Source organism: Leucoraja erinacea, chromosome 18 (genome assembly GCF_028641065.1).
Source record: "Leucoraja erinacea ecotype New England chromosome 18, Leri_hhj_1, whole genome shotgun sequence".
NCBI classification, from domain to species: Eukaryota; Metazoa; Chordata; class Chondrichthyes; order Rajiformes; family Rajidae; genus Leucoraja; species Leucoraja erinaceus.
In genome coordinates, this window is record NC_073394.1 from 8,470,302 (window position 1) to 8,496,183 (window position 25,882).

At 40.2% G+C, this 25,882-nt stretch overlaps 1 protein-coding gene across 1 annotated transcript in view; it reads right to left on the reverse strand.

Annotated features, from left to right (window-relative positions):
- Positions 1-25,882, reverse strand: part of qser1 (glutamine and serine rich 1) — a 72,378-nt gene that overhangs the window by 20,277 nt on the left and 26,219 nt on the right. The window contains exons 2-4 of the mRNA XM_055649233.1: positions 12,498-12,598; positions 4,592-4,753; positions 247-3,957 (exon numbers count right to left, since the gene is read on the reverse strand). Of these exons, the coding sequence (XP_055505208.1) occupies positions 247-3,957; positions 4,592-4,753; positions 12,498-12,598 (3,974 nt within the window). The remainder of the gene's footprint in view (positions 1-246; positions 3,958-4,591; positions 4,754-12,497; positions 12,599-25,882) is intronic.

Below are 25,882 nucleotides of genomic sequence, written 5' to 3' on the forward strand. Positions count from 1 at the left end.
CGGGGTGGCGGAATTGACATACGATGAAAGAATGGATCGACTGGGCTTGTATTTACTGGAATTTAGAAGGATGAGATCTTATAGAAACATATAAAATTCTTAAAGGGTTGGACAGGCTAGATGCAGGAAAAATGTTCCCGATGTTGGGGGTGTCCAGAACCAGGGGTCACAGTTTAAGAATAAGGGGTATTCACCAATCGAAAAGGAAATTGCTATGTTCCAATTTAAGTAAATAAGCATCCTTACCTATTTTTCCACATTTTTCCTTTTTATTGGGATCATCCAAAACAGAGAGTGCAGAAGAAATACTCTTTTGAAGATCATGGTTCTTCCCAACAGAATCTTCCTCGTCAGAAGAAAATGCAGCCAATGTTCCCAGGTTTTTCTTCAGATCATCATCTAATCTTCTGCAAGGACTTTCAGTAGATAATAAGGCAGTTGGCACCGTTTGACTTGTTGAAACTGGTGGAATCAGAGGAGCATGAATGGTATTGGTGGATGGACGCCTATTGCGATGTGCCGTACGTACAGAAGGTGCTGGAAATTGCTGCTTAGGTCCTGACTTAAGAAAGTCTAAAAAGGATGCAATGAAACCACTCTTAACTTCCGGTTGCTTTTCCTCAACTTCTCTTATTTTTTGATTTATCCTTTCTTGATGGTGGTAACTTTCATAATAGCTGTCATTCGATGTATGAGGTGAGTTTGGATCTTTGGAATTCGGGCGTTTACTCTGCCCACTTCGTTTTACTGGCTTCGGGCCAGCAATGTCATCCTCCGCAGTTTCTTTAGGTTGCACTTTCGCTCTTCGTTTTTTCTGAATACCTTCAAGAGTCATGTCTAGGTTTCCCTCTTCTTCGGGCACACCATGAGACCACCCATCTACTGGCACTCCCATTTTTAATTTAGGCTTTACTGGTTTCTTCAATATCCTTTTGTTAATAGATCCTGGCGTAATTTCATCACCCAAGTTGTATTCACCGTCAGATACAGCACTCTCGTCTGTGTTGCTTCTACCACTTGGAATGAAGTCAGGATCCTTTGCATTATTAATGGCACCATCATCAGGAATGTCATCCTCTTCAGATTCTGGATTAGCACTTAGCTGCTTTTTAAAACCCTCCATACTGTGGTCATTGGCATCTTGGATGGAGTTCAAATTCGATACATTTAAACCAGGTTGTATTTGCTGATCTGTTCGAAGTGTTTGCTGCTCAAGGCTTGACGGTTTAGACTGAGTTGCAGTATCTAATGGTACTGCCTCAAGATCCAAATTAATCTGACGATTACTCAGTGCCAGATTATGCATATTTTGTTGATCTGAAAGCAAAGCTTGTGTGGCATGGAAGACTGGCGTAACATGCCTCACAGCCACTGTTTGAAATGTGGACTTTGAACCATCAGCACAGTCAACTGGTTGAATATTGGATTCATTACAAGCAGATTTGTCAAACTCTTGTGAAGTAACTCCACACTGCTCATTGGCAGAAAACACATCTTCAACACCAGAGAAAAGATTTCTATCAACACCAAGCAACATAGATTCTGTAAAACAGACAGAACTAAGGCCAACAAATGGTGACTTTGAATCTTGCCTGTCTGATTGATCAAAATGATCCTTTGCTGTTAGCTGCAGTGGTTTTGAAGAATCAGTGCCATCAGAGTTCTGTTGCAGAAGCTGTTGAGATTGTGCTGCGTTCGCTTGGGCAAGGTGCCGTTCAAGTTGAAGAAATTGTGACTGATGATGGGACGCCTGAGACTGGGCTTGTATTTGCTGCGATTGTGACGATGCTTGGGATGGACCTAGGCCTGCCTGTAGTAACTGGGCCTGCTGTAGCAATGACAGTGATATTTCACGAGATGAACCCAGGAGTAACCGTGCACCAGAAACCTGCAATCGTGGACTCTGATTAACCGGGCGAACCTGCAGCTGCTGTGGTGTGTTTATAACTTGTGTGAGACGAACTGGTGGTCTATTCTCTGATGTTTTTTGTAAAAGAGAATGAGACTGCTTCAGTTCATCAGCACCCATAATTATGTGTGATGGCTGTGACGAATCAGCAACATTTTTCATCTCATGTGTACCGAGATCGTTGTTACTGCCGAGCGGCTGACCATGATGAGATGTCACATTAAATTGCTTTACATGCTCATGCTTTCTTTCATCCGATTTTGACACTTGAAGAGCGAGACCTACAATCTGATCTTCTAGGCGAGAATTACTCCTGATAACACTCTGAGATAGGTACCGGTCGTCTGCTTTTGAGACAGAGTAAACAGCACGTTCATCCCCAATTGCACTTTCAGTTAAACCCGAGGTGGATGCATCAAGGGAAGGTTGCTGCTGTAACATATTCTGAATAGGAAAATCCTCAGTTTCCTTAGATGAAGCAAATAAATCGGAATCAGATTTCCTTTTTATATAAGACTGCTTTCTGTCTGTGGACGATTGAGTGTTTTGCATGGTGTGAGAATGAGACGAAGTGAAAGTAGGCGAGTGTACTCCTGATAAGAACTTCTGAGATTGGGGTGAAGAAACACTTTGTGACTGACTTGTTGGTGATGAATGCATAGACATAAAGTTCTGAGTAGGACTGGATGCAGACAAATTCTGTGCACGAGTAGGTGAAGAAAATGGCAATGACTGTGTGTGGGATGTTAAAGTGAGAGATTGTCCGGAAGCATAACTTTGTGAAAGACTGACTGTTGATAAGCCCTGGGTCTGTGCTGAATAGCTGTTTTGTGACTGACTCGCAGCAGGCAATCCCTGAGAATGACCGGAAGAATAACTTTGCGTCTGGTTAACAGAAGACAGATTCTGTGATTGACCAGAATAGTTGTCAATGTGACTAACTGAAGGCAATACCTGTGACTGGTCAGAAGCGTAACTAAGTGTTTGACTAACAGATGTTAAGTTCTGCGATTGACCAGGATAAGAAGCTGGTGACTTGCTTGAAGTAGTGATTTTTTCAGGCTGACTGGAAGAATATACTTCTGAGTGACTAACAGTTGACATATTCTGAGATTGTGTTGAAACGTAGTTCTGTGACTGACTACTTGACATTATTAGGTTTGAAGCCTGTCCCGAAGAGTATATTTGAGGCTGGCTTGCTATTACGGAACTTTGTGTTTGTGTTGGTGTGGTGTAAGTCTGTGTTTGTACAGTCACGGTTATACTTTGGGATTTGGCAGTTTTTGTCAATCGTTGAGCTGATCTTGAACAATTCTTGGATTTTGAGGAATAATCAGGAGATTGAACAGTGGACGAATAACTCTGTGACTGCTCAACTGTTACTGGAGAGTTCTTTTGTGTTCCACCATTGCTCACCTGAGACTGGTCTCCCAGAGGGCTACACGCTAAACCTGTATGTCTTGATGTTTCCTGAAAATCAACTCCACTCCCACCTGCAAGATAGTTTTGCAAGGAATGGTGAGAACTTGGTAACTGCGCCTGCACTGAGTGTGAGCTGGAAGGCCGCTGGTGATGTTTAATAACACTACATTCTCTTTGAAGTGCCCTTTCAATAGAGGCATTTGAACTAGAAAAAACTGATGTGGCATATGGCTGGGAGGCTTGCTGAGCTGGTCCAAGTGCTGAAGGCAACAAGCTAAATTGTGGTTGTAAGTGATGAGGAGCAGATTCTTGAGCCGAACGATATGTTGAAGACTGGGGTATGCTCGTACTTAAAACAGTACTACCAATCCTGTCAAATGTCAATGGGGAAGGAACAGCAGTCTGAGAAGACTTGATCTGAAGCAAAGGATCATGTGGAGAAAGAAGCCCATTTGTTGTCGAATTGAAAGCTGCATCTTGTAGCGTCAGTGACTGTGCACCAGTAAATCCACGACTACTGAAGGAAGAAGGATGCTGATAAGCTGCAAGAGCTGATGGCGGGAATGTTCCTGAAGCTTGCAGTGCTCCAGTGACAAACAGTTCTGTAGATGTTGAAGAGTGCATACCTGTAAAATTTAATAAAAAAATTAGAGAGCAAGTTGAATGTACATTAAATAGAAACAAAAATTCAGAAAACAAAATCAGAACCAAATTTTAAAATGTTACGCTGTTTTACCAGCTATGTCCATTTTCAAATATGTTGTTAAACTGGACAGCTCCAGATGAATTACCAATTACCAATTTATGCGTATAGTTGTAAAACGAAGAAATTAAGTTGTCAGAAATAGCTTAGTTATACTTTTAATCCCAGATTTTTTTAAATTGTTTACCAGTCTTTGTCTTCCACACATAGCAATGGGACTAAAGCTTTTCCCCTTTTTAAATGTAATTGTTTGCATCTATCATTCTAATGGCTACAAATATTTATGTGTGATCAGCTGAATTTCCTCAACAGTTGAGGGCTGCGGATGTGATCAGAGTAGGAGATAGGAAGAAAGTGGTGAATAGGAACACAAATTACGTTGCATTAGATTCCCTTCCAGGAACCTGACACTTTAAAAAAAATTGCAGAGCTGTTCATAGATGCACCTTTACCTTGTGGTCTTTATGATTTCAATTGATGCTGCAATTGACGTGGGGAAATACTTGTGTAAAATAAGTTCACCATAGAAAGCCAAGTCTCCTGGCTTCATAATTTACCTGTCTGCCATGAAGGTGTTCTGAACTGTGGTAGCAGGGAGGCTGTAGCAGGTCCAGCCTGAGGGGTGCGTGATTCAATTGCCGAAAGGAAGTTCATAACTGAGGTCTCTGATGCTCCGCTGCCAGAATGTTGCATGGTTGCATCAAACAAACTGGAGAGCCCTGAACAAATGCAGACAATTAATACAACAGGATACAGTCAGTCATGCAGACCCAAGAAACTGCAGATGCCAGTTCACAAAAAAAAGTTCTGGAGTCATTCAGCGTCAGGCAGCATCTCGGGAAGACATGGGTTAGATGACGTTTTGGGTGGGGACCCTTCATATTAATTGGAAGCTGGCAGTGAGATTGGGGGGGGAGGAGACAAAGTCGGGTGAGTAATAGGTAGATACAGGCGAGAACAGTTTTGATTGGCAGATGGGTGGACAAAGGCCAAAGAAGAAAAACAAAAAAAGGCTGTACAATAAAGAGAGAAGTGGTGTGAAATGTGAAGCCAGAGGAAGAGATATAGGTGGAAGGGAATTGGGGGTGATGGGGAGCAGCCCAGTGGAAAAAATGGGTATGCATCCAGATGGGGCAGAGGGAAGAGGGAGAGACGTGAAAAGAGGAGAGGGGGTATTGGTTATTACCTAAAATTGGAGAATTCAATGTTCATACCATTGGGTTGTAAGAAACCCAAGTGGAATACGAGGTGCTTTTCCTTGAGTTTGCTTATGGCAGAAATGTCAGTATGGGGAAACGTTCGCCTAGTTTATGCTTTGTCTCACAAAGGAGTGCATGTTGGGAGCACTGAGTGAGGTCAATGAGGGTACAGGGGGAACATGCGAACCCGGTGTGGTCTGGAAGGGTTGCTGGGATCTTTGAATGGATGCAAGGGAGGAGGTCCAGGGCCAGGTGTTACATCTCCTGTGGTTGCAGGGAAAAGTACCTGGAGAATGGGGGGTTTAGCTGGGAAGAGATGCGAATCAAGGAGTTGCAGAGGGATTGGTCTCTACGGAAACCATCAGCTTTCCATAGAGACCACTCCCTCCACAAATCCTTGGTTCAATCATCCCTTTCCAGCCAAAATACATCCAAGTACCTTCCCCAACAACTACAGGAGATGTAACCTAGCTTGCAAATCAGCAGAAAGACTTACCAGACTTTGTTATTTTGATTTAACAACATACAGAGAGATCTAAGGTGACTTGAAGTTGATGTGTCTTACTGGCTGACGTTATTTTAATTAAGTTAAATTAACATGCCTCAACAAACCTTGATATATTTGGTAGTAGGAATAAAGGCATAGATTATTTTAATAAAGGCATAAATTAGCAGTAGGTTGACAAAAATGTCGGAGAAACTCAGCGGGTGAGGCAGCATCTATGGAGCGAAGGAAAAAGGCGACATTTTGGGTCGACACTCAGCGGGTCAGGCAGCATCTATGGAGCGAAGGAAAAAGGCGACATTTTGACATTTTGACCCGAAACGTTGCCTTTTTCCTTCGCTCCATAGATGCTGCCTCATCCGCTGAGTTTCTCCAGCATTTTTGTCTACCTTTGATTTTCCAGCATATGCAGTTCCTTCTTCAAAATAAAAAAACATAGCAGTCAGCAGAATTATGGAAAAAAGTTATCCATGGACCAGATGAAGTGAAAGTTCCACAGCACTATTTCCAAGGGAGCAAGGAAAACTACCAAGTTGTTATCACAATCCTGTTTCTGGGAATTTCTGAAATCCATATAGTGATCACAAAGCACACCAAAAAGTACATTTGTATATGTGAAATTAGAAAATGATCTTGAGTTTGTTGGATAATGTGTAACTTTACCAGCAATAGTGGGAAAGCAAAATCTATGATTGCTTTTAAATGACTCATCGATCAATATTTTATGAAAAAAAATTGATTAAAGGACAACAAAATGAGAAAGTGGAGCTGGAGAGAGCACAGCACAATTGCAATAGGTCTTATAATAGTCAGCCCTTACTATAACATTCTTATATTTTGGTTAAATAAAATGAACCCCTCAGAGATGTTCTATTTTCAGCCACGACACAGTTGATAATCCAAGAGTGAGGAGTTCAAGTTGCACATAAAGCATAACAATACAAGCTTGCATTTTAATGCAAGAACCGTGGAAGCCATTTTTATGGTACTTTAAGCAACGTTACTTGAGCAATAGACAAAGTAAAAAGTCAAAGGGAAGAACATTAACAAATAGCATAGTGCTATAGATGCTGAATAACTGAAATAAATATACACACAAGCTTCTCTCATCCTATGACTAAAGACTTTACTCAACACCAAATCAAATTTCAGATTATTTGTATGTATAGACTTGTATCTCACATTTAAGACATTCAGCTTAATGTTTTCTTCTTTTGATAAGTCTTATTTCATTCATTGCCAATTTATATATCCACCAGCACACATTGTTATTCGCTAGCCAATACCCATTGTTTTCCTGTCAGCTTCATCAATACTGTTGACAGCCAATTTACCCTGTATTATCACATTCCAGTTCTTTCTCTGGAACTAACTGTTTTAAAAAAACATATTTCATTGTCCCTACTTCTGATGGACCAGAAGTGGCAAATGTAACTCTTTCCCCAAATTGCTGTAAGACTGGGTATTTCCAAAATCATCAGCTGGGATTAACTGGGATACATACTGGGAATAACACTTCTGCTTTTAAATCTAACAGAGCAGACAATTCAAACCTCTTCCTAAAAAGCCTCCTCTCTCAGTGCAACTCTGCCCCATTATTCCTATTCACCTTTTTAAGAGTGAAAAAAATTAACCAAACAGAAAACGGACATACCATATTTCTCGGCAATGAAGACGCACCTGCGTCAAAGACGCGCCCTCATTCGAGTTGCTAAATTTTGAAAAAAGGCATAGAATTTCTCACGCTCAAAAAAAATAAATAAAGAAAGTAACAATTCAATTTTCCCAAGGCTTCCAGTTCTCCTCCATTCCGAATGACTGAATGGGTGGGGGAAGTGTCCTGCTCCCGGCGGTAGTCGGTATTTAAGGATTTGCGGGAAGTGGCTGACATGAGCGAGACGGGCGAGCGGCAGGAGAGAGGTCTTCAGACGGAGAGCATTGCTAGTGGTGAGCGGGCAGGCAGAAGGCGCCGAGGTGGCAGCCGGTTCCGTTGTCCGGCCCCTTCCCGGCCACAATGACAGTGCTGACCCAGGCCAGACTCCCCACATGCTGTGAAAGAAACTCTTTGCCCCCCCCCACATCGTTCTTGATGTTGCCTTACTGAGGGATAGCCAAATCCAATTGTCTTAGCTAACAACCGAACCTTCGGCCTCCTAGACACAGGTAAATTTTCGTGCCTTATTTTTAGGTATTAAATAGCGTCTTCATTGCCAGGAAATACAGTAATCAATAAGCAAAAAAAATGTCAGGAATATGAAATAAAACAGAAAAATGCTGGAAACATTCAATATGTCAGGCACCATCCAGAAACAAAAACAAGTAACATTTCAGGTCAATGATCTATCAGGACATCACATTTTTATGATGAAATTATACAGTACGTGATTCTTGGCAAGCATCTGATTGTTTTTAAATTTTATTTACAGAAGTTGGTAGCAATGTCAAAGTTCATTTTATTGCCCTTCCCTATGAAAGATGGTTGCCCTGGAATTGCCCCTGTCCTTGTGGTGAAGGGCCCTTCACAGTTCTGTTAGGCAGGGAGTTCCTGCCATTAGAACAACAATTTGGAGTACTTCCAAGTCAAAATTGTGTGACCTGGAGGAGTGCCTGTAGGTGGCAGCATTCCTACACTTCTTGTTGCCTATGTCTTAGTGGATAACAGGGGCTTTCGATAAGGTACTGAAAATGATTGGGAAGTACTGTATTCTACATAATTCTAATGTAATCAACATTAAAAATGGCTCAATTTGTTTTTAAAACATCTCATGTCTTTGGACTCAGTCCAGAGACATTTAGTTGGAAAAACAGCCACGCTGTCAAATTATATGTTAATTTAAAATAAAACCACAAACTGCAGATTCCACAAACTACCTAAAAACAGATTTCAAAGGAAAGCTAAAAGATGTTTTTTTAATACATATCATGTTATAGTAAATAGGTGACAGTCACAGTCACACATTTTTTTTTGTAAAATTTGTTTAATTTCTAACTTTTCTCAGATCTGATGAAACTTCATGGACGTGAAACATCAACACAGATTCTCTCTTCACAGAAGATAGACAACTAATGTTGGAGTAACTCAGCGGGACAGGTAGCATCCCTGGAGAGAAGGAATGGGTGAAGTTTCGGGTTGAGACCCAAAATATCACCTAGCGTTGTTACAAAACCTACCATCAGCAGCGCTGCAGATCTGCCACTGCCTGTGCATGCAATTCCCGGGGGGGGGGGGGGGGGGGGGGAGATTAAAACGCAGGTTTGTATTGGTTGTTGGAGAGGGATTTCCTTGGGCTGCTAGCTGATGAAGAAAAATCGTTCACGCTTCCGTTCTCGTTTAACAAAAAAACTTGCTGGACGATTGCATCGCTGGATTGAAGTTAAACGCGACTTCTAACGCCTTCAACATCACGGATCGCAATATCAGGACAAAACAAAAGTATGTGGTTTATTTGACATTATCTTGCTTTTTGGTGTGGCTTCATTTTAATCTTATGATGCGAAAAATGTTATTTAGGCCCCCATACGAATCGCACATGTCTTGCCTGCCGATATGGGCTTAACATTTATGGCAACGGCAACATTCCAATCAATCACATTCCAGAAACATCCACTCTCAAGATAATCAAATTCATTATTTTTTTGCACAATCATGTCATAAGAACATCTTAATCATCTATATTTTGTATTATTGTCTATCCACGATCAATATTTTCATACTAAATATCCACAGTAGTTATAGTCAGATGTATTGTGCAAAAAATATTGAATTTGATTATCTTGAGTGGATATTTCTGGATTATTTTATAGGAATTAAACGTTAAATTCCTTCCATTTGGCATATAAATTCATGACAAAGTGTGATTTAAAAATCATGTTATATTGTAAATTCTTATGTGAATGGGATCAGTTTGTTATATGAATAGTTAGGCTATTTAAATGTTTTAGCCTTTTCTTAAGAAATGGATAGGTGCTTAGATCTTGTAATTAAATTTAATTGATTTGATGAAACTGATGAATATGAAATTTTGTTGGATATTTACTATTTGTTTTAGCATTTAACTTTATCCTTTCTACCTTTTTTCTAAAACTGCAAATAATAACTTATTTCTGTTAATGCGGTTCAGCGTTTTTTTTTTCTTTACATTTTTTTTCTTCTTTACATTTTACTGTCTCCGAAGAAGAAATGCAAAAATGTCAATCCAAATGCACAGCAAAAGAGACTGATTTAGACAGCATTCGCAGAGATTATCCGAATTTGGACTACTCCAAATGTGATGACCTACAGGACATTCTTAATGGGAAAGTAGTGAGCAGAAAAATATGCCATGCGTGGTTCGAAGAGCAAAAACTTGTAGTCTACAATGCCAAAATTGAAAAGTTGAGGAAAAACAAGGTGTACAGAGTTGCTTATTGGTTACAATCTGAGTAGGAGGGTGATGCTACTGATTATGATATGCCAATGTACCAGCTAGCAACTGATCTTCTCCATAAAGACGTAAAATTTCTTTACCCGTTATGGATTTACAGCATATAATACAATAATATTCAAGTTATGATCTTGAGAATATCAAATTTTTGAATTTTCATGGCAGTCTGAGTGTTTATTACTATTTCCGTCACAAAAGTCAATTTTGTAATTAGCTACAATTAGGTAACAAACTAATTATAGGCTGTGGGCCGAGCATCAAAAATGTGTCTAGAAATAGGATTTCGTGACCCAAGTCACCAAACTACATGAAATTTTCACATATTGTGTAAGAAAAAAAATTATATAAATCACCCCTGAAACTCGATATGAAGAAGACTTGCACATTTTTTATTAAATTAAAGAAAAACCGGAAATATTTTGGGTAATTTAGTCCAATCAAAGCACGTTTAACATTGAGTTGTCTGCCAGTTGGCCAATCACGCGCTTTGTTTCAGGCTAGCACACAAAATGGCTGAGGGGGCCTCACAGATGCCAGTTTTACTGGAGATTCCGATGCGTTGTTCTGTGGAGTAAATGTCATTGAAACTTGCAGCAGGTAATTGTATTTAGTGGGAAAAGCATTAGAAAGGCTGAAGAAAGTGCTGCTAAGTTGATGGAAGTGTTGAAAGTCTTGAAAGCAAAGTCCCTACTGAGGTCCTGGAACACAAAGATTAAGAGCCAGGAACCAACTCTAACTAAAAGGTAAGATCTAAAGTCTGAATTTATGAAAATCTATCTGTATGGAGTTTAATTAATTTAATTGCACCCTTTTATAATGTGAATAAATTCATTCATTCACTTACTGCGAAAACGTACCGGGAAAAAAAGTGCTCCGATCGCGGGACATAGGTACTCGCGGTAAAGTGAAGCCGCGGGGGGGGGGGGGGGGGGGGCCTGTACATAGTGCCGTCTTTAGCGGTCGTTTTCAGCCCCGCGATCTGCGCACTTTTTCCCCGGTAAGTTTTCGCAGGCAGCTCCGAGATTAGCTGTTAAAGACTTATTACTCTACAACAGGCTGGCATTAGTGACAATGTTTAATTGACTGTTATGGAAACATATAGTTTAGGCCCTCAACTTCATGAATGAAGTAAGTGAATGAATGAAGTAAGTGAATGAATGAATTTACTCACATTATAAAAGGGTGCAACTGAATTAATTAAACTCCATACAGATAGATTTTCATAAATTCAGACTTTAGATCTTACCTTTTAGTTAGAGTTGGTTCTTGGCTCTTAATCTTGGTGTTCCAGGACTTCAGCAGGGACTTTGCTTTCAAGACTTCCATCACTTTCAACACTTCCATCAACTTAGCAGCACTTTCTTCAGCCTTTTTAATGCTTTTCCCACTAAATACAATTACCTGCTGCAAGTTTCCACGCCATTTATTCCACAGAACAACACATCGGAATCTCCAGTAAAACAGGCATCTGTGAGGCCCCCTCAGCCATTTTGTGTGCTAGCCTGAAACAAAGCGCGCGTGATTGGCCAACTGGCAGACAACTCAATGTTAAACGTGCCTTGATTGGACTAAAAATTACCCAAAATTTTTCTTTTTTTTTCTTTAATTTAATAAAAATGTGCAAGTCTTTTCTTCATATCGAGTTTCAGGGGTGATTTATATAATTTTTCTTACACAATATGTGAAAATTTCATGTCGTTTGGTGACTTCGGTCACGAAACTGCAGAATAAAGCTCCTAGGCCCGCACAGCCTATTATATGCTTTAATTTCAGGTCATCCAAGTAAGACGTTTCATATTTGTTTCAGAATGCTTCTATCTATAATAACTGAAAATTTCATTCAGTTCTCTTAATTTTTAAGTTTAGGTCTTCTAAATTCTAAATCTTAATTTTGACTGTCCTTGATCATAGCTTTGGTATTAAGTCAATGGAAAAGCAATAGGGAACGAGATGCTAATTTATGAGTATGAAAATGACCATAACTTTTGTAATAATGAAGATATGAAAGTGAATTAGGTATTAAATTAAAGTTATTTTTATGCTTTATCTGATGGGATAAATTACAGGCTTGATTTTTAAAATCTCAAAATGTTGTAACATTCCTACATCACCCATTCCTTCTCTCCAGAGATGCCGTTTGCCCCCCCCCCCCCCGCCCGAGTTACTCCAGCATTTTATATTTATCTTTGGTGTAAGCAGTTCCTCCCTACACCTCTCTTCACAGATGCAGCCTGCCCAAATGAATATTTTCAACACTGTTTTTATTCCATTTTTTTTTTTTTTTTTAATAAACTTGAAAGAAAGTTACACAACGCCACTCTAAATCATTTTTTACCTGTGGGATGTGTAGTGGTATAGCCAGGCAGCTGGTGAGATGTTGCATAAGCCTGTCTATGAATGAGGTCAGTTTCTGGATGTGATGCTCCATAGCTCAAGCTGAGAAGAAACAAAGGCAACAGATTTGGTTAGTAAAATGCAGTTATTTTTAAACAGAGACTGGAAGAAAATCAAAGATCTAAACTATTGTTAAGTTTAAAGCATAAATGAAGTTCTTCAAAGTTAGCGAGTCCCACTCACTACCCTCTCCCCACACTTGCAAATTTCTGTATTTCAAATACTTATCTAACTTCATTTATACTGCTACAATTGAATCTGCCTCCATTACTTCTCTAGCAATGCATTCCAGATGCACACCACTCACTGCAGAAAAAATGTCTGGTGTGATTTCCGCATCTTTTGTTAATTACCTTCAATCTATCAAACCTACAAATGTTTGGGACAAAGACCCATCATTTATTTATTTGCCTCTGTACTCTACAATTTGAGCTTTGTAATAGAAAAAAAAAAATCACATGTGCACATTGTCAGATTTTTATAGGCCATTTTTCTACATTTTGGTTTCACCATGTAGAAATTACAGCAGTGTTTATACATAGGCCCCCTCCCATTTCAGGGCACCATAATGTTTGGGACACGGCGATGTCATGTAAATGAAAGCAGTCACGTTTATTATTTTGTTGCATATCCTTTGCATGCAGGGAACTGCTTGAAGTCTGCAATTCTGCGAAGATTCTGCGAAGTCTGCGATTCATGGACAATAGGTGCAGGAGTAGGCCATTAAGCCCTTCGAGCCAGCACCACCAATGTGATGTGATCATGGCTGATCATCCACAAGCAGTACCCCATTCCTGCCTTCTCTCCATATCCCTTAACTCCGCTATCCCTAAGAGCATTATCTCACTCTCTCTTGAAAGCATCCAGAGAATCAGCCTCCACTGCCCTCAGAAGCAGAGAATTCCACTCACTCACAACTGTGTGAAAAAGTACTTCCTCATCTCCATTCTAAATAGCTTACCACTTATTCTTAAGCTATGGCCCCTGGTTCTGGACTCCCCCAACATTGGGAACATGTTTCCTGCCTCTAATGTGTCCAAACCCTTAATAATCTTATATGTTTCAATAAGATCACCTCTCATCCTTCTAAATTCCAGAGTAGACAAGCCCAAACGCTCCAATCTATCAACATATGACAGTCCCGTATTCCCGGGAATTAACCTCGTGAACATACGCTGTACTCACTCAATAGAAAGAATGTCCTTCCTCAAGTTTAGAGACAAACTGCACACAATATTCCAGGTGTGATCTCACTAGAGCCCTGTACAACTGCAGGAAGACCTCTTTGCTCCTATGCACAACTCCTCTTGTTATGAAGGCCAACATGCCATTCGCTTTCTTCACTGCCTGCTGTACCTGCATGCTTACTTTCAGTGACTGATCAACAAGGACCCCCATATCCCGTTGTACTTCCCCTTTTCCCAATTTGACACCATTTAGATAATAATCTGCCTTCCTGTTTTTGCCACCAAAGTGGATAACCTCACATTTATCCACATTAAACTGCATCTGCCATGCATCTGCCCACTCACCCAATCTGTCCAAGTCACCCTGCTTCCTCATAGCATCCTCCTCAGTTCACACTGCCACCCAGCTTTGCATCATCTGCAAATTTGCTAATGTTATTTTTAATCCCTTCATCAAAATCATTAACATATATTGTAAATAGCTGCGGTCCCAGCACCGAGCCTTGCGGTACCCCACTAGTCACTGCCTGCCATTCTGAAAGGGACCCGTTAATTCCTACCGTTTCCGGTCTGCCAACCAATTTTCTATCTATGTCAGCACGCTACCCACAATACCACATGCTCTAATTTTGCCCACTATTCTCTTATGTGGGACATTATCAAATGCTTTCGGAAAGTCCAGGTGCACTACATCCACTGGCTCTCCCTTGTCCATTATCCTGGTTACATCCTTAAAAAATTCCAAAAGATTAATCAAGCATGATTTCCCCTTCGCAATTCCATGCTGACTCAAACCGATTCTGCTACTGCTATCCAAATGTGTCACTATTTCATCTTTTATCATTGACTCCAGCATCTTCCCCACTACCGATGTCAGACTAACTGGACATCACCAGTTGCTGGGTGTCTTCTCTGGTGATGCTGTCAGGCCTGTTTTGCAGCCATCGGTAGCTTAACCTTGTTTTGGGGGCTGGTCCCCTTCAGTTTTCTCTTCAGCATAAAAGGCATGCTCAATTGGGTTCCGATCAGGTGATTGACTTGGCCACTCAAGAATTGACCTTTTTTTTTTTTAGCTTTAACCTAAAGCCACCTAAACCTTATCTTTCCATAAACTTGTTTAAACAACATTTGTACATAAATTGTGCCCACCACTAGGTTCCTCCAGCAGCTCATTCTTCATGCCCACTACCTTCTCAGTTGAAATGTTGCCCCTTAGGTCCCGGTCATATTGTTCGTCTCTCGTTTAAAATCTAATCCTCTAAGTTTTAGATTCCACTATCTTGGAGAAAAAACAGGGGTTTTTCAAGTTATATGCCCCTCATGATTTTATATACCTCTAAGGGCACCCCATCAGCCTCCTAAGTCCCAACGTATCCACAATCTCTTTGTATTCAAGCCCTCCAGTTCCAGTAACAGTTTTGTGTTGCCTAAAAGCTGGTATATCTGCTTTGCAAGGAGTAAGAGAGCCTAATAGCCCTGTACCATGATACGAGTTCATTCCAAGAGCTCTCCCGAGTTTAAAAAAAAATCAAACTCGTGGTAAGCATGGAGAATGAATGCAGCTGGTACGTCGGAGCTCGGGGACGTCTCTTAGCATTAATGGCAGGTATTCAGGAAGACTCGCTAACGGCAGGCAAGCACAGGAAGACTCATGAAGATTTTTCAACATGATGAAAATTGTCGACGAGAGCCCCGAGTACCGACGAGTAGCCATTACCGTAAATCTCCGAGTTCGAATCAGGGCAAACTCGGGAGAACTCTTGGAATGAACTCGTACCATGGGACAGGTTAAACATGGATTTGAATGTGGGTCAATGTAAACTGTACTTGTGGATTACAGCCAGCTCAGCACAAGGTGTAATTGTAACCAATTTAGTCAACACCTATGGTCAAGATTACACTTGCTGTCCAGTTAAAAACATGACATGCGAAATGAAAATCAAATGCACACCTCTATATACATGATAAAAATTAGGCTCCAAAAACAAAATTTAATTTACACAATTTTAATAGAAGTCAAGTAGCTGTAAAATGAGTTTGAAATGTTCTTGCTTGTTCCTTATGTGTGATGTTTCATTCAATCCAAATATAGTCAACTGACTGGAGAAGGAAAGAAAATATTTAGAGCATTCAGATTAGTTTCCCCCTTAATTTGCCGGCAACTACTAAATACTGCTCATCTAATTAATGGTTCTTTGAAACTTGAGATGCTGGTTCCCTTTTCTCAGTCACATAACTCGCACTTAACTGTTTCACAAGATTTGTTGATATTGTACAAATGCAAATTTAAGTTTATCCACCAGAAATGTGCAAACAAGGAGGTGTGACTAATTGACAACTAATGCATCTTTGCCGAGCATGTTATGACCAACATGATTACAGTTTATGAAGTTCAGTTAGATACCTAACCTACTTCTATTTAGATGATCTGAGCATTTATAATTCAAGACAAAAGAGCAATTAAACTGTTTACAAAGACAGTTCTACAGGTTAAAGCTCTTATCTGTACAATTTGTATACATGACACCTTCAATGTTGTAATATGTTCAAAAGTGCTTCAGAAATGAATAAACACGCAAAGAGCACATATTAATGTTTTTAAAGAGGGGGCCGACCTTTAGGAAGGGGATTAAAGATTTTAGGCAGTAATAGCTACAGGCGCAACACCTCAATAATGGCAACAAATGTTTCAAGAGGCGAAAATTAAAGCAGTACACCTATTGTGGCAGGTGAGAAGTGGGGTTAAAGCCAGTTGGCAATCAAACAAAAAGGGATTTGAAATAAGAATTTTCAAATCAAGGTAATATTCACTCACGAGTCTGCATTAGTTAGTGAATACAAGAGAGTGGTGAATGAGATGTGATAGGGAAGAGGCAGAGCTCTTAATGTAACCTCAGTCAAATGGGGAAACTGACTAAAAACACATGAACATGACATTGGTTTGTATCTGTGACAAAGTGTCATATTATTTGTCTGGTGTGGAAGAGTTAGCCTGACATCGGTGGTGGGGAAGATGCTGGAGTCAATTATAAAAGATGAAATAGTGGCACATTTGGATAGCAGTAACAGGATCGATCCGAGTCAGGAAGGATTTACGAAGGGGAAATCATGCTTAACTAATCTTCTGGATTTTCTAGGAAAATGGACAAGGGAGAGCCAGTGGATGACTTTCAGAAAGCCTTTGATAAGGTCCCACATAGGAGATTAGTGGGCAAAATTAGAGCACATGGTACTGGGGTAGGGTACTGACATGGATTGGAAATTGGTTGGAAGACAGGAAACAAAGAGTAGGAATTAACGAGTAGGAATTAACGAGTCCCTTTCAGAATGGCAGGCAGTGACTAGTGGGCTACTGCAAGGCTTGGTGCTGGGACCACAGCTATTTACAATATACAACAGCTATGATCATATTGAATGGGCCGAATGAACAGGCTCGAAGGGCCGAATTTTCTATGTTTCTATGTTTCCTCATTAACGACTTAGATGAAGGGATTAAAGGTAACATTAGCAAATTTGCAGATGACAGAAAGCTGGGTGGCAGTGTGAACTGTGAGGAGGATGCCATGAGGATGCAGGATGACTTGGACAGGTTGGGTGAGTGGGCAGATGCAGTTTAATGAGGATAAATGTGAGGTTATCCACTTTGGTGGCAAGAACAGGAAGGCAGATTATCTGAATGGTGTCAAGTTAGGAAAAGGGGAAAGGGGAAGTACAATGAGATCTGGGTGTCCTTGTACATCAGTCACTGAAAGTAAGCATGCAGGTACAGCAGGCAGTGAAGAAAGTTAATGGCATGTTGGCCATAGTTACCAACATACACCACGATCAATGGAAAATAGGTTTTTGGGTTTTTTTCACTAGTCTGGATTGCACTACAATCTTGGACCATTCTGCTGTTTTGCATCCATTATTTAATTTTGTATTTATCGTTACTGTGGGTATACTGTTTACTGTTGAGCTTTATGTGAGCAAGGAAGCTCATTGCACCTTGGTATACATGACAAACTGATTTTAATTTTACGAGTGGGTGAAAGCAACTATTATTGGGGTTACTCAGCGAGGTCCCATTGATAGTGAAATTAAGGAGGTGGGCAAGAAACTAAATTGCAGTGTTTAACACAAAGTGCTGGAATAACTTAGCAGATCAGCTAAATAGAACTAATCATACAAAGTAGTGGGTAGATAGAACAAACTGTCACGGGAAGGTATAAAGACAAGTGCAATTCGAATGAGGGATATTTGCACAGGTACATAGTCCAAACACAGACACACAGGAGCAGTTCAGGTATGCTTCTTTGTTGACATGGATGAGTTGGGCTGAAGGGCCTGTTTCCATGCTGTACAACTTTCAATTTCTAGATGAGTTGTAAAGTGTATGTGGCTGAAAATAATAAATTCCTGCAGTGCTCCTTGGCTTAAATAGCACGTGTGATCAAAGTATCCCATTTGACATCAGATCACGGGTTATCATAAACTATGAACATGGATAGGAAATATTATTCTTCCCAACCACCCCGCCGCCACACCAAGTATTAGAAATTGGTGCATGCAAGCATATTGTATAGGGAATTGGTTAATGCAGTTGATTGTGTTGTCCTTTACATTGTTTGAGATTAAATAAACAGGATTAACTGGAAAGGCCATGAGAAAAATGCGTCACCATTGCAATGGCATGGTAGCCCCAATTGTGAACACCCTCACTTGAGCAAAATAAAGTAAAATGAAACTTAAATTCTTATGCAATTAATTCATTCAAAATTTTGCCACTTGATTGCTACCCTAAAACTCTAATAATCCACTGCCCATTGCTCATCGTATTCTATTTTCTGTGCTCAGTTTAAGCAATCCCAGGCCCTATTTCCTGCACTCCCTTTAAACTCACCCGGCCTGTTTTCATCACTCCATGCAAAGTTACTGACTGTTTCCTGCACTTCATTTAAGTTAAGGTCACTTGAATCACTCAAAAATGTATTATACTACTGTGTAATATCTTTAAAAAAGTGATTTAAAAGTGTGTTGTGAAAATCTGGCTTCAACAAAGTACCAGATGAACTGAGTTTTACCTCATTGTTATTAAAAGTATAAAGTGTACGGAATGTAAAGTAACTTGCATGATCCGATTTCGTTCATTCTCATCTATTTTATTAGCTTTTAACAGCATGGATATATGCAGTCAACAGTAAAGCTAAATATAATAGACAGTAGGTGCAGGAGTAGGCCAGTCGGCCCTTCGAGCCAGCGCCGCCATTCAATATGATCATGGCTGATCATCCCCAATCAGTACCGTGGTCCTGCCTTCTCCCCATATCCCCCAACTCTGCTATTATTAAAGAGCCCTATCTAGCTCTCTCTTGAAAGCATCCAGGGAACCTGCCACCACCGCCCTCTGTGGCAGAGAATTCCACAGACTCACCACTCTCTGTGAGAAAAAGTGTTTCCTCGTCTCTGTTCTAAATGGCTTACTCCTTATTCTTAAACTGTGACCCCTGCTTCTGGACTCCCCCAACATCGGGAACATGTTTCCTGCCTCTAGCGTGTCCAAACCCTTAATAATCTTATATGTTTCAATAAGATCCCCCTCATCCTTCTAAATTCCAGAGTATACAAGCCCAGCCACTCCATTCTCTCAGCATATCACAGTCCCGCCATACCGGGAATTAACCTTGTAAACGATGCACTTCCTCAATAGCAAGAATGTCTTTCCTCAAATTAGGGGACCAAAACTGCACACAATACTCCAGTTGTGGTCTCACTAGGGTCCTGTACAACTGCAGAAGGACCTCTTTGCTCCTATACTCAACTCCTCTTGTTATGAAGGCCAACATGCCATTCACTTTCTTCACTGCCTGCTGCACCTGCATTCTTACTTTCATTGACTGATGAAGAAGGACCCCCAGATCCCGTTATACTTCCTCTTTTCCCAACCTGACACCATTCAGATAATAATGTGCCTTCCTATTTTTGCTACCAAAGTGGTTTACCTCACATTTATCCACATTAAACTGCATCTGCCCACTCACCCAACCTGTCGAAGTCACCCTGCATTCTCATAGCATCCTCCTCACAGTTCACACTGCCACCCATCCACAAATTTGCTAATGTTACTTTGAATCCCTTCATCTAAATCATTGATGTATATTGTAAATATCTGTGGTCCCAGCACCGAGCCTTATGGTACCCCACTAGTCACTGCCTGCCATTCCGAAAGGGACCAGTTATTCCCTACTCTGTTTCCTGTCTGCCAACCAATTTTCAATCCATGTCAGCATTCTATCCCCAATACCATGTGCCCTAATTTTGCCCACTAATCACCTCTGTGGGACCTTATCAAATGCTTTCTGAAAGCCTACATCCACCAACTCTCCCTTGTCCATTTTCCTAGTTACATCCTCAAAAAATTCCAGATTAGTCAAGCATGATTTCCCCTTTGTAAATCCATGCTGACTCGGACAGATCCTGTTACTGCTATACAAATGTGCCGCTATTTCATCTTTTATGATTGATTCCAGCACCTTCCCCACAACATAAATGTTATGTTATCAGGAATCTTTGATTTCAATGAAAAAGCATAGTCACCACAGCATATTAACATGAATACACAAGTCATGTGACAGCGATGGCAGCCTCGCCAACAGTCTGTCTATCTTTTCGCATTTTTTGTTATTTTTAGTGTGTTTTAAAAGTATGTGTTAACGTTCTCTGGTTTGTTTTATGTGGGATGTGAGGGGTGGGGGAGGGGTCAAGGAAACCTTTTTCAATCTATTACCGGCGCGGGGGAGCGGAGATCACCCCGATGTGGGAGCTTGAGCACCCCGATGCGGAAGGCTCGACCACCGGCTGCGGGAGCCAAGATCATCCCGACAACAGGAGGTTCGAGTGACCCGACCGCAGGAGAACAAAGAAGGGAAGAAGATTGAACTTTTTTTGCCTTCCATCACAGTGAGGAATGTGGGGAAGTCACTGTGGTGGATGTTCATGTTAAAAAAATATTTGGGTGTCTTGTCTTTACTGGTATGACTGTATGGCAAATCAAATTCCTTGTATGTTGCAAAACATACTTGGCTAATAAAGCACTATTATGATTATGATCTAAGACACAAGTGTTTATCTGTGTAAGAGATGCTATCCTCACAACTGACTTGATATAGAGTTTGAAATTTTGGAATGTATTATTGCGAAGACAAAAGGCAATGTACACCATTTCCTGAATAACTTCCATGAATATCCATGCAAACCATTATCAAATATTTAAGTCTGAACATTCATTTAAATTAACTTGACATCATGTTTCTGTACCAACACAAACCCCATTCACGATTGGATTGAAGAGAAATGCCTTCATATAATTCAGTGGTGCCGGACAGAATTTATAACACTGTCAGTAATTCAGAGACCTGGACAATGACCTGCAAACACAAACCCTATCGCAATAACTGGGGAATTTATGGTAAAAACCCAACTGACTCATTAGTATCATTTAGACTTAGCATTTGTGAATAAGCACCACATCAAATAGCTCCAAAAGTAATTCAAAAGTAACTTGGAACAAACAAATCAGCTTTCTTGCCAGTAAGTCCCACATAAGGGAGATGTATTTTAAAAATGCCTGACTGAAACTGGGTCTTTTGTAAAAAAAAAAGGACAATTGTACAGAGAACACAAAGTATTTTACCGAGTAAAATCAAAAATAATTGTTAATCATTATACAAAGAAAATGAAGTCCCTTAGTAAAAGTTCATCAGGTACCTAAATTACTTAATAGGAAAGACCCTGTAACAAAAACGAAAGATTTGCTGTGTTTGATGACTGATGAGTCATTTGGATTTTGATACCTTCACTCAATACCAACACTTAAACACTAATTTGCTTTGCACCATTTTCTAACAGGCTCTTTTAAAGTATGATAATATGTCATTGATAATATGTGCTCGCACCACTATAATACAAGACTTCCAGTAACTCCAGAGATTTAAAGAAGAACATGTTCACAAGTTCTGACTGCTGGCAATGGACATTCAATTAAAAATTAACTGTACAAGTTAATTGACACCCAAATTTTATTGGAAAACAACAGAATGCCACACATCTAACTGTTAAAATACCAGCCGCTCAATTTAAACAAAACAGGTCCAGGAATCGAGATGCATGGCATCCACAAACATGGAAGACCTGAATTTACTGATGGATTTCAAACATTGGAGAAGAAAAGACCAGATCCAACTTCTGTGCACGGTTAGGCTTACATGGGATTCATGATCCTACTGATTTTAAAATTGTTTGTAGAACTAACATTAAAATGCAAGATGGTGGAAAGATTTTTTTAATTTAGCTTCGATCAAGCATCAATGTACACCAACATTGTCAAAACCACAACAATTTAATACGGTATAATTGAGTGCAAAACTGGCTCAGCTCCGAAAATTGATGCTTTAAAACTTAAATGAACTTTTATGAGCTGCTTTACTTCAATTATCTCCTTTAAAGGGATTGCTTAAAATGTCCACAATATAAAATTAAACCATGACATAGCATATTCTGACATCTATAAAAGTTACTAAGAATGAGCTTGTATATTTCAAACTTAGGATTGTGCATGGCAAACGAAGGTGAATACGAAATGAGTAAAAAAGTGGTACAGGAACTTCAGTTTGTCTAAAGTGATCTACAATATGCTCTCACCTTTGCAGAAACTAAAATGTTGTCAAATGTATAATAATAATCAGCTGAATTTACTCAATTTAATTTCAAAATATTCTACTAAAAACAATTCATGTGTCATTAATCAACAACAAAATTCCACTGAAAATTCAGTTATATATTCATGGGAAGTTCACATTACTACAATTTGCGTGTCAATGTTTTTTTTAAACTCTATTTAGAAACATAGAAAATAGGTGCAGGAGTAGGCCATTCAGCCCTTTGATCCAGCACTGCCATTCAATATAATCATGGCTGATCACCCAGAATCAGTACCCTGTTCCTGCTTTCTCCCCATGTCCCTTGATTCCATTAGCCCCAAGAGCTATATCCAATTCTCTCTTAAATACATCCAGTGAATTGGCCTCCACTGCCTTTGGCGGCAGAGAATTCCACAGATTCACATCTCTCTGGGTGAATTTTTTTTATGGGGACCGAGAACAAGCTTGTAATGGCACAACAGGAAAGACTCAAATATTTTGGTTTCCAATGTTCATAATTTTTCAAATCTCTGAATAACATGCCAATACAGCTTTAAAGGAAAAATGAAATCAAGAATCTTTCCCAATTCTGTCAAAGGGGTTCATACAGAAATAAAATCAGCAGTGTAACACAGCTATAGGTCAGAGCTATCCATTTCCCCCCCCAAAATGGCCAATTTAAAACCGTCCTCTATTTGTTACCAGCCATCAAGCGGAAACAAATTTAAACGTAGGGTTCGTACACTTAGAACAGCTATAAATGCAAGGACTTTAAGGTCCAAAAATCCCATTTTCAAGGACCATAATCCAACAAACATTGATGGTTTATTGGAGACGTATACAAATTGCTTGGTATTGGATGATTTGATTCTGTACCAATTAAAAAGTAAGAAGGTTGGCTGGTCACCATCTCAGATTTGATTGAAAATCATGTTTTGCACACCTCTGGTACAGAGAACACAGTAGAAAAATCAACTTTAACTCAAAGTTCCTTCGAAGATATGAACCATTGATATCGCTCGAATTATTGCCAAATGCCCATTGGAATTTGGAGATGAGACCTTGGTTTCTGTTGTGTTACTTGTGTGCTCTGATGTACATACACTGATTTTCAGGGAAACCCGAGAAGGTGATCCATTAGTCCAGGTTGCACAGAACGACACTAAATTACATAATAATTACACACGATGGTTAACTTATCTATATTTGTACTTCAATAGAGCACTGATGGTCCATTTTCCCATCTCTTAGTTATTCAATCTGAGACCATGATAATGGAAAACTTTGCTATTTCATTTTACAAGCTCTTATTACTTAGGTGCCGGAGCCGTCAAACAGGGGCGTCATTTCCGGTTTTGCTGGGGGGGGGGGCAAGTTAGTCTCCCAAGAGTGTCAAACAAGATTAGAGTCTATCACTACATCCCAGTGTATAACGAGTACAATAAAACATATAACACTTAATAATATGACAAAATATTGCACGGTTGCACTCACTAATTTTCATGAAACACAATTATCAAGCAAGTATTTTTACAGAGGTGCCGACCCAGCACCAACTCACCCCGGCTCTCCCGCAGCCGCACACGCGCGCATCCACTCACCCACCCACTCTTGCAATGGACTACAACTCTACTTCATTCGACGCCAGATCCACACCCTCAAACGCTTCCTTGCCTACCTGGACTCTACCAAGGATCGCAAGCTTGCCCACCTTCAGACTGGTCCCTCCACCGACACTCCTCGACTCGACCGTCCGCAGGCACAGAGCTCCACCGCTCACCACTCCGGTGAGCTCCGGCAGCACTGCACCCCTGGACAAGACACTCATTCCTGCTTCTTTAATGTCTTTATTCTCAGCGACAAAGCAGGCAAGAGAATATGTAAATAGGCGACAAAGACAAACATAACTAACAGTGTTTCCCGACTTTTAATAAAAATACGCATTATAAACGATGAAAAAACACCACATTACCCTGCATGAATTAATACTTTTATCATAAAAAGTGAATTTAAGGACCTATAATAAATCCAAGGACTTTCAGGGCCTTGAAAAACCAGTTTCAAATTCCAGGACTTTCAAGGACTATAGGAGCCCTGTAAACCAAAGATCTTATATCTTTGCTGTAAACATATTTACTATCTATTGAGAGATCTCTTTCAAATTCCCATCCCAAGTAATTTAATTGAAGGCTTACTCTTTACCACTGCCACACCCACACAATCCCTCTTTACAATGGGTAACCTCTGACATGCTGAGAAGGCCGTTTAGCATTATAGCATATTTGAATGCTGCTTTTCTGTGCTTAATTTATTTGGACTTCCTATGATTAAAGAAACAAAATACCAAGAACAACAACCATATAAACCAGAGGTTACTTATAATCCAATTAAAATCCCTCCCATATGTCCCAGAGGAAAATTAGATGGAGCTTTAAAATCACAGGACTTACAAGGACTGATTAGGGATAGTCGGCCTACCTTTAAGCGTGGGAAATTGTATCTCACAAATTTGATTGTGTTTGCTGAAGCGATGACCAAGAGGATTGCCAAGTGTAGGGCAGTATACGTTATCTACATTGACTTTAGAACATAGAACGGTATACCACAAGAACAGGCCCTTGGGCTCACAATGCCTGCACTGAACATGTTGCCAAGTTAAACTAATCTCCTTTAACTGCATGTGATCCATATCCCGCCATTACCTGCATATCCATGATCGAAGATAGAACAGTTTAGCAAGGCTTTTGACAAGGCAATAGTCCTGCAGGATAGACTAGTCAAGATGAGACAACACGAGCCAGCCAATTGGATACAAAATTGGCTTGCTAGGAGTCAGAGTGTGGTAGTGGAGTGTTTCTAGCTTCAGTATCTTCCCTGAGAAGTCTGTAGAAGTTTGAGATGATTGTTGACATTGTAGGCCAAAGGCCTATTAGAGTGCAGTAATGTTCTATATTAAATTAAATGTGAAAGTCCTTCTTCATAGAACACATGCCACAGAAAATTATATTTGGCAAGAGCTGTTTACCAATTAGATAGTGTATATTTTGAAGGTAGGCACAAAATGCTGGAGTAACTCAGTGGGACAAGCAGCATCTCTGGAGAGGATGGGTAACGTGATGTCAGGGGTGTGGGCGGCACAGAGATAAAATTATGTCAGAGACAGTGGGGGGGGAGAGAGCGCAAATGCTACTTTTATTTAGAGTTCAAACCGTTAGAGTGCAAGCTACCCAAGTGAAACACGAGGTGCTGTTCCTCCAAATTGCACTGGGCCTCACTCTGACAATGGAGGAGGCCCAGGACAGAAAGGTCAGTGTGGGAATGGGAGGGGGAGTTAAAGTGTTGAGCAGACCGAGCGGAGGTTTTCAGCGAAACGATCACCGAGCCTGCGCTTGGTCTTGCCGATATACAGATGTGTATATTTTGCCCTGGCCTGAGTTTATGTTCTTTCAATGTTCAAGAAG